Consider the following 8,996-nt stretch of genomic DNA (forward strand, 5'->3'; position numbering starts at 1 on the left):
AGCTGAGACCAGATGCTGCTCATTTGAAAGAATTTAGGAAAAACCTGAAGCAGGATCCAAGACAGGCCAATCCTATGGTTAAGCAAGTGGCAACAGCTTGGGTGGGCCTGGAAGTTGGGCGGGGCAGGGCCTCAGGGAGTCACCAGGGCGGGGCTACCAGTGTGAGCCAGGTTGCTGAAGTCCCAGATATGGGGGCTGTCTGCCTCCCCCGGGAAGGGCTCACCAAAGGAACAAAGGCCTCTGACAGCACGTTTGTCCGGAGAAAGCCCCCTCTCCAGCCCTCGCTCCAGTGCCAAACAGCTCAGTTCTTCCCTGTATGACTCTGGTGCCCCTCGAGCTGCCTCCCTTCCGAGCTTAGATGGAGAGAGTCCCATAAGTCCGTGTGCGGGCCCTTTAAGGAGCTGCCTGGGGCTCCAGCCGCCTCAGCCTCCCTGAGCCTCAGTTCCCGCTGGTATTTCCAGCCAGAAGTTATGGGGACTTCTCTTCCTGCACTGGAACCCTGAGCAGGGAGCCTGGTGTGGGACGGGGACCCCTCAGTCCTCAGGAAGGACCTTCCCAGCCGCGGGAGCCTCCTGATTTTTATCCGCCACACGTGGGTGTGGGACCAGCCCGACAGCCTCCGCCCCTCCTACCAGTCTGGATGTGGCTGCTTCAATTTTGTAGCTGTAGGACTTCCATTCAGCTTGATTTCAGGCAGTTTTGAATGATGGTTTTTCTGTAGTTTAGTTGTAACTTTGATGTGGTTGTGGGAGGACGCGATACCACGTTTACCTACCCGCCATCTTGACCGGAAGTCTATATTTATTTTTATATTTTAACGTTATTTAGCTAACATCATCGTTTTAATTTTTAATTTTGGAGAGTGTTGTAACCCAGGACAGTCATCCTCACTCAGACATCAAATAATTTTGAATATTAGGAGCTTTATTACCTGCGCAGGGACTGCAGCCAACCTACACAGAGAACTGCAGCCCCGAGCTCAGGGGGAGGGTTGCTTATATAGGGCAGGGGTCATTCAGGAGTTTAGCAGAGCAAGCAAGCTACGTGTACAGAAGCAGATATCAGCAGTTAGTAACTGCACAAGTTGTTCGTTTTATATTTCTTAACATTTACTAGACCCCAGCCTTGAATGTCTCATTGCCCTGTGTGGCATCTCCTGATTAGTTAAGCTCATGGTCAATACCCTTGTGGTCATGGCTGATGCATACCTTCCTCTTCAAGAATTTTTGCAAAAACAACTCGGGTTCAAGGAACCCAGGAGAGGTTCCTTCTTCTAGCAGATGGAGAATTACTGGGTTATAACAGAGAGCAAGGGAGAGGGAGAGAAACATCCATGTGAGAAACATTGATCCGTTGCCTCGTGTACAAGCTCTGAATGGGGATCAAAACTGCAACCTGGATATGTGCCCTGACTGCGAATCAAACCCAACTAGCCACACTGGCCAGGGCTATTTGTTAATTAAAAAAAAAAAATTGATTTTAGCCCTGGCCGGTTTGGCTCAGCGGTTGGAGCGTCGGCCTGCTGTACAGAGAGACCCGGGTTCGGTTCCCGCTAAGGGCACGTACCTCGGTTGCAGTTTGTCCCCAGCTCTGGTTGGTCGTGTGGGTGGCAGCCACTCGATGTGTCCCTTCACGTCGATGTTTCTCTCTCTCTCTCTCTCTCTCTCTCTCTCTCTCTCTCTCTCCCCCCCACTCTATCTGAACAAAAATGTCCTCGGGTGAGGATAAAAATTGATTTTAGAGAAAGAGAAAGGGAGGGGATGTGGAAACATTGATTTTTTTGTTCTACTTATTTCTCATTCATTGGATAATCTTGTATGGGCCCCGACCAAGGGTCAAACCTACAACCTTGGTGTATCAGGAGATGCTCTAACCAACCAAGTCACCGGCCAGGGCAAAAGGTCTTTCCCAAAAGAAACACATATTGCTCAGTGAAATGTGAATTTCAGGTAAATGAATAATACATCTAAAACATTTTGTGTATCTGAAATTCAGATTTAACTGAGCATTCTGTAATCTGGCCACAGTAGTGGGATCATCCTATTTTACAATGAAATAAGGGACAACGGGACAAATGAGGGGTAACGGTTGAATTGTGAAAAATTTATTGAAACAACTAACAAGACTTGCATGTCATCGGAAAACAAATGGTACAGTAAACCAAAAAACCCCCCAAAACAGTAGGTCATATAAAACCGGAAATGGAAACCAGTATGTAAAATAAGTAACTATTCAAATATCTTAATTCTAATTTCCAAAACCCCCACTGTGTTCCAGAAAACTCATAAGTGCTTAACATGTCATACATTGTTTTTAAAATTTTTCTTCTATTTATATTTTTTTAAAAATATTTTTATTGATTTTAGTGATAGAAGGAAAACACAAAACAAAAGAAAACAAAACAAAACGTCATCTATTGTCTGCCTCCCTCACATGCCCCGACCAGGAATCGAACCCATCACCTCTTGGTGAATGGGACGACACTCCAACCAACTGAGCCTGGGCAATGCATCATACATCGTTTTTGCAACATAGGTGACTAAGTAATTTTTTTGTTAGGCTGAATGGCTTGGATCACTGGGGAGTCCTGTTGATGTGTGTTTTTTGGTGCCTTTTCAAAGTTCCCAGTTGGCGGAAGGCCTGGTTACACTCGTGACACAGGTAGGGTTTCATGTCAGAATGGATGCGCAGGTGAACGTTGAGGTTCCCTTTGTGGCTGAAAGATTTGTGACAGACTTTACATAGGTAAGGTCTCTCCTTTGTGTGGACCCTCTGGTGGCCACGCAGCGTGGATTCGTGGGTGAAGGTCATCTTGCAGAAATTGCAGCTGTATGGCTTCTCACCTGTGTGGATTCGCTGGTGAACTTGGAGGTCTGAAGACTGCATGAATCCCTTGGAACACTGCGTGCACTTGAAGGGTCTCTCTCCTGTGTGTGTCCTCTGGTGAAGAGTCAACTGAGATTCGTAACTAAAACTTTTCCTGCAGTCCTTACATTTATACAATGCACGTTTCGTGGCTCCTTTTCCATCACGGCGACCAGTTGGCTCCCCGGTGCTTGGTGCACGAACTGAATTTGACTTGGGTGTTCCAGAGAATTTCCCTTTGTCTAACGATATGGCTCCTTCTTGAGGCACATCTTGGGGAATGGAAGTGTTATCCCTTTTTCCTTTGGAGGGCCCTCTTGATTTCCACGACCTCTTTTTCCCACGCTGAGTCAAAACATCTGTCTGTGAAACATGGGTGGAAGGTACGTCAGCATCCACATTTCCCATACAAATTTCTTCTTGCGGGTTCTTCTCACCCACTGAATCCTCTGAAAGAAGGGAGTCAACACATAACATATAAAAAAGAGCATTTGCAACACTACCAAATGCATTGAACCATTGCTGATGTTGCTTGAGAACTTTCCCATCAATCAACAAACCCGAGAGATTGGATTGTGGGACCCTGGAAAGTCAGTGATGGAAAAGGCCTGGCATTGAGAGCCAGCTGTCCCCACTAGATGATAGTGCTGGGTGCCCAGCCGGTACTCAGCATAGGAAACATTACTAATTTCTCTGAAGCCCCAATTTCCAAACTCACCTGGACCCCTCAGAAGCTGAGGCTCTGGAGATGTAAGTACTGTGGTCTCTTCTTCATCTTGCATCAGGTCCTCCTCCAACATCTGCGTGGGACTCAGACCCTCCAGGTCACCTTTCTTGGGAATCGTCTCTGGCAGGAGGACTTTCTCTCCCTGAAAAGGGGCAACCAAGTGTAATTACAGACAAGTCTACATTCAGACATGGAAAGGCGTCTCTTCCCCTGTGCTGCCCACCTCCCTGATCTGAGACTCCAGATTCCTAACAGCACAGTTTTGTGGCTATGTGACATGCACCTCTCACAGACACCAGAGAGGTGTCTCTGGACAGCCCTTGAATCAGAGGGAGCGGACTGCTCCTAACCTTGACCCTTGTCTTCTCATATAAACCAATTTATAGGGAGACCCTGATTACATTGTGTAATGTATTTATTAAAACATTATTGCAAGTAAATTTATTTAAACATTAAAGCATGCACAATTATTATTATTTTTTTATTATAGAGGAATAAATAAAGGGCTAAAGGGCTCTGGGGGAGAAGCACAGCGCCTCATTTGGATGTGTCTGGTGTCTTGGAAGCCTGACTACCCTACGTTCTCCTACAAATGGACCTTGAGAGCTTGTTTGGAGGTTCTAGCAGGGGAGCGCAGCTACTTGTATACCCTTGACCGAAGACCAGTCCTCTCCTCTGGGGGGAAGGTCGTCCTCGTTGACCCAGCGTGCAGCTTCGGGAGGGACGAACATCGATCAGTTGAGGGAGGAGGGGGACACCCGCCTAGCCAGCCAGATCAGCCGAATCAACCCTGGCGATCAATGGGGTGACAGATGTCGCAGCCAGATCGCCCTCACATCCGCATGCACGATTATTAATGGAACAAAGCAGGTAAACCTATACACTTGGCTTGTGAAGCACAGACAGCTCTCAGCTGATCTGAAGAGCAATAGGGTGGGCGGTTTCTGCCTTATATACCCTTCTGTCTACACATTGTTATTTCCTAGATTCCTCTGGTAGATTTCCTGGTACACATTAACTCTAAAAGTCCCCCCACCTTTTTTTTTGTTATGGGTGTCCTATAATTTATGGGAGGTACCTGACAAATAGTAGCTCTGGGATTATTTTGTTTATATTCTTCTTTTTTCTCCTCCCTGTTGTCCTAACAACTTCATGATGATTTGCTCTAAGTGGTCTTTGATTCCTCCTGCTCCCCCTTATCCTTCCCCTTCCTCTCCTGCATTCCTCTGGCAGAAGGAGACATTTTAACCTTGTTCTTAATGTAAGGCCCTGCTACAAGCCTCCTGAAAAGCTTTTGGGCTTTAAGTTTCCTGCCTCAGTTTCCCTATTCTCCCTGCCCTGAAATCTTTCTCCTAACTGCTATGCCCAGACTTCCGTGGGGGCCACCCTCATCACCCCCAATTCCCAAGTCTGTCGTTAATGTGTACCCACCACACCTTTAAATCAAACCCAAACCTTACACTTTCACTCTTCATTCTCTAAGAGTACCTCTGTCGGTCACCCCAACTGCTCCCTGCCTGGGACTGTGGAAACAAAACATTCTAGACCCAGATCTCTCAAGTCATCACTCCTGATATTTTGTCCATGTTATTCCTGGTCGTGCATTTACCATAATGAACAGCAGCCCTGGTCTGTATTCACTAGATGTCAATATCAAAGCCCCCCACCCATCCCTCATGTTGAAAACCAGAAATGTCTCTGGACATTTGCAAACGTCTTCTGGGAAGCTAAAGGACTCCGGGGGAGAAGCACTCTTTTAATTGTAAGGAAATGAAAATATTCTTACAACTGGACCTTTGGCCAATTATCATTTCATGGAATGCCTTGGAGAAAAATTAGTTTTGAGTTGGTTGGCCTGTGGGGGAGGGACCAAGGTTGGTGAATTTTCATTGTCCACATTGGTTCAGAAATGTCTAGGGATTTAATGCATCCTGGGTCCAGTTGTGCTTCCTCTTGTACCTTTTCCCACCTGTCCCCAGGTCAGGACATCACACACTCACCTGCTCACTTGACATCTCACTGATTCCTGACTGATTCTCCAGCTCTTGGTTGACCTCCTGGCTGTCCTCAGGATGGATCTCCATCTTACATGAGAAGGATTGGGACCTCATGGACAAGTCCCACACGTGGTCCATGTCACTGACTTCTGCTTCCTCTGTCTGGACATCTGACTTCTTCTCAAGAAACATTTTCCCTTCAATGGTGACTATGGTCTGTGGGGAGAAAATTAAACAAGAGCTGGGATCCATTATTTCCCTTGTGTGGGTCCCACCTGAGTCACACTTGACTGGGATTACTTGGTTGAAATAACAACCCCTTGCCCTGGCCAGGTACCTCAATTGGTTGGAGGGTCCTCCCAATACAGTAAGGTTTTGGCTTCAATCTCTGGTCACGGCACATACAAGAATCAACCAATGCATACACAAATACGTGAAATGACAAACTGATGTTTTTCTCTCTCAAAAATCTATAAATAAAATAGGAACCTCCCAACATTGCCAAACACTCTCTGGGGAGAAAGGTGCCATCACTCTACCATGTCTGTGCCTCAGTTTCCTCACCAGGGAAGCAGACCTGATAGATCTACCTCATGAGGTTACTAGGAGGTCATCGGGAAAGTGAATCTCGGGATGGGAGATCAAATAACTGGAAATGTGCATCTGAAGAACGTTAGTGAGTAAGTTTTCCCGCCCTTTCTTCCCATGCCAAGCATGAGGGTCCCACTCACCCATTTCTTGGGTTTCTCGTTCTTTCTTAGCAGGTTCTCCAGGTCTTTGCAAGTCTCCACAGCACTTTCCTTGACCAAGACCTGGAGCTCCGGGGACATGGAGATCAGAAACTGCTCTATCACCAACTTATCCAAAATCTGCTCCATGGTGTGCAGATCTGGCCTCAGCCAGTGACGGCAGAGCCGAGAGAGTGTGTGCAGGTCCTTGACCGGGTCCGATTCCTCCGAGCTGCTGAAGGTTCTAAAGACCATGTGCCACATCTCAGAGTCCCAGTCTCCCCTTTCAGTCAGGTGTGCATGGGGCGCTGTGGTTGGAGGCAGCTCAGATCCCAGGCTGTCCTGGGGTTTGCCATGACCCCATGAAAACGTCTGGTCTGCAGACATATTTACTGGAGATTTTTCTAATATGACTAGAGCAAACTTTTCCTGAAGTCAGCACCTAATGGAGAGCCACAAAAGGGATTTACTCTGTAATAGATGCAGAATTCTGGGGGGAAGATGAGAGAGAAAGAATGAGATGAGATTAACCTGTTAATCCACACTTCCTTCCCCCTCTAAATCCTTCCTCCCCCTCCCTGCTGAAGGCCCTGTGGGAGGCAATCAATCCATGTGTCTCTCACATCTATGTTTCTCTCCTTCTCTCTCCCTCTCTTTCTTCCAGTCTATCTAATAAGCAATGGAAAATATCCTCTGTTGAGGATTAAAATGTATATATCAAAGGGTGCAGTTTTGTGCCACTAAGCGCATTCTAAACGCTGTGTGGTCCTCACGACTGTCTAGTACCAGAACCTAGTTCTCCTCACTCCCCACGTTAACCCTGTGCCTACACCTCTGGCCCCCTGCCCTGCATAATGCAGGCGCTTGTTTGGTCGAATGGATTGACGAAGCACTCCTACTTAATCTCATCCGGGACACTGGATTAACACCCAAGGCTCCGACATTTTCAGGAAACAAGATTTTAAAAGAAAGCTTTTACTCGGGCCCTAAACCTAGCTACCAAAGGCCAGAGCCTCTTTCTATTATTCTCCAGAGAGCCATGTTATTTCAAGTGCAACAGCTCTGAATATGAGGCACCCCAGTGTTCCTTCTAGCTACAGGTAGGGGTCCACCTGGAGGTCAGGCAAGGTTGCTGGAGTCAGGACGATGAGACTCTAGGGTAGGTGGTGGAGGGGACTAGAGGGTCCTGAGTCTGGCAGGTAAAAACATAGGTAAAAGCATGGAGGTCTGAGAAAAGACAGCCCGACACCCTGGGGATCAAGAGGTTTCATATTATATGCGTAACCCATGGACACACAGCAGTGGGGGAATGCATGGGGGAGGGGCACCCCGGAGTGGGGTGGAGGGAGTCAGTGGGGAAATGGAGGGACATCGGTAATACTTTCAACAATAAAAATAAATTTTAAAAAGAGGCTTCATGTTACAAGCAATGGAGGAGAAGGCAGGGATTTGACTGGTCATTTGTAATCCCTTTGACTTCCTTTCACATTAAAGAAAGCCATGGAATGACAGAAAATAAAATAAAACCAGAGGCCAAGATATGAGAGTAACACGAGTGTCCATCAATAGACAAATGGAATAAAAACAAACAAACAAACAAACAAACAAACAAAAAAATCCAGCGGTGCTGCATTTACACAATGGAATATTACTTGGCCATATAAAAGGAATGAAATCTTACCATTCGCCAAAACATGGATGGGCCTAAAGCGTATTATGCTCACTGAAATACGACAGTCAGAGAAAGACAAATAGCATGTGATGCCACATATCTGGAAGCTAAAGAACAAAATAAATGAACAAACAAAACAGAAACAGACTCAGACACAGAGACAGACAGCCGGTCGCCAAATGGGAAGGGGTGGGGGAGTGGGTGAAGTGGTGATGGGATTAAGAAGTACAAATTGGTGATTACAAAACAGTCATTGAGATGTAAAGCACAGCATAAGGAATATAGTCAGGAATTTTGTAATCACTGCGTATGGAGCAGTGTGGGGATGAGACGTATCTGGGGGTCACCTCTTCAGGTAGATAAATGTCTGACTACTCTGCTGTACCCCTGAGACTCAGATAATATTGTATGCCAACTGACATTGAAAATACATTTAAAAAAAGAAATATACAGCCTCTAACTGAAAACAAAAAACAAACAAAAAACCCCACAAAATATAAACCTTTTAGCATTCAACTTTGGGAGGACTTACGTGCCAGAGAGCATCTGGGGGGCCAGCTGGGGACAACCTGGGCTCTGCTCTGACAGGACTAGTAGGCTGCCATCAGGTCGGTCGTGAAAGGTTTGAGTTTTCCTGTGGATAGTACCAATCCAGGGAGTATTTCAAAGCAGTAAGGTGACAGGGATAGAAATCTCAGGAAAACCACACCCCATACAGAAGTTTGTAAAGGTGATACATTTGCCTAAAATCCCCACTGGTGGACTTTCTTCACACTGCAAACCACTGGGGAAGCTTGCTGAGCTCAGGGTTGATTTCCAGTCAGACTTTTATTTATTTCCCTGTGATGTCCTGAGCAAGTCTAGCCCTCCCAGAATGATAATTCTTGAGAGGAGGGGTGGGGGTGATGAAACCCACCCCTTACACTGAGGATAAAGGAAGAGGGTGCAGCTACTAAGCCTGACCCGTTGTTATTGCACGGAGTGATGAATACTTAAAGCAGCGGTTC

General features: G+C 46.5%; 1 protein-coding gene across 1 annotated transcript; it reads right to left on the reverse strand.

The window, feature by feature from the left end:
* Positions 1-2,574: 2,574 nt before the first annotated feature.
* On the reverse strand, positions 2,575-6,572 carry LOC118638801 (zinc finger and SCAN domain-containing protein 5B-like). The gene is made up of 4 exons (XM_036274923.1): positions 6,321-6,572; positions 5,593-5,805; positions 3,584-3,734; positions 2,575-2,843 (listed from the first exon to the last, which is right to left on the reverse strand). Exons 1-4 carry the CDS (start codon positions 6,570-6,572, stop codon positions 2,575-2,577), a joined length of 885 nt encoding a protein of 294 aa, XP_036130816.1.
* Between the last annotated feature and the right edge of the window lie 2,424 nt (positions 6,573-8,996).

This window comes from Molossus molossus, unplaced genomic scaffold (genome assembly GCF_014108415.1).
Source record: "Molossus molossus isolate mMolMol1 unplaced genomic scaffold, mMolMol1.p scaffold_m16_p_21, whole genome shotgun sequence".
In the NCBI taxonomy this organism is placed as follows: Eukaryota; Metazoa; Chordata; class Mammalia; order Chiroptera; family Molossidae; genus Molossus; species Molossus molossus.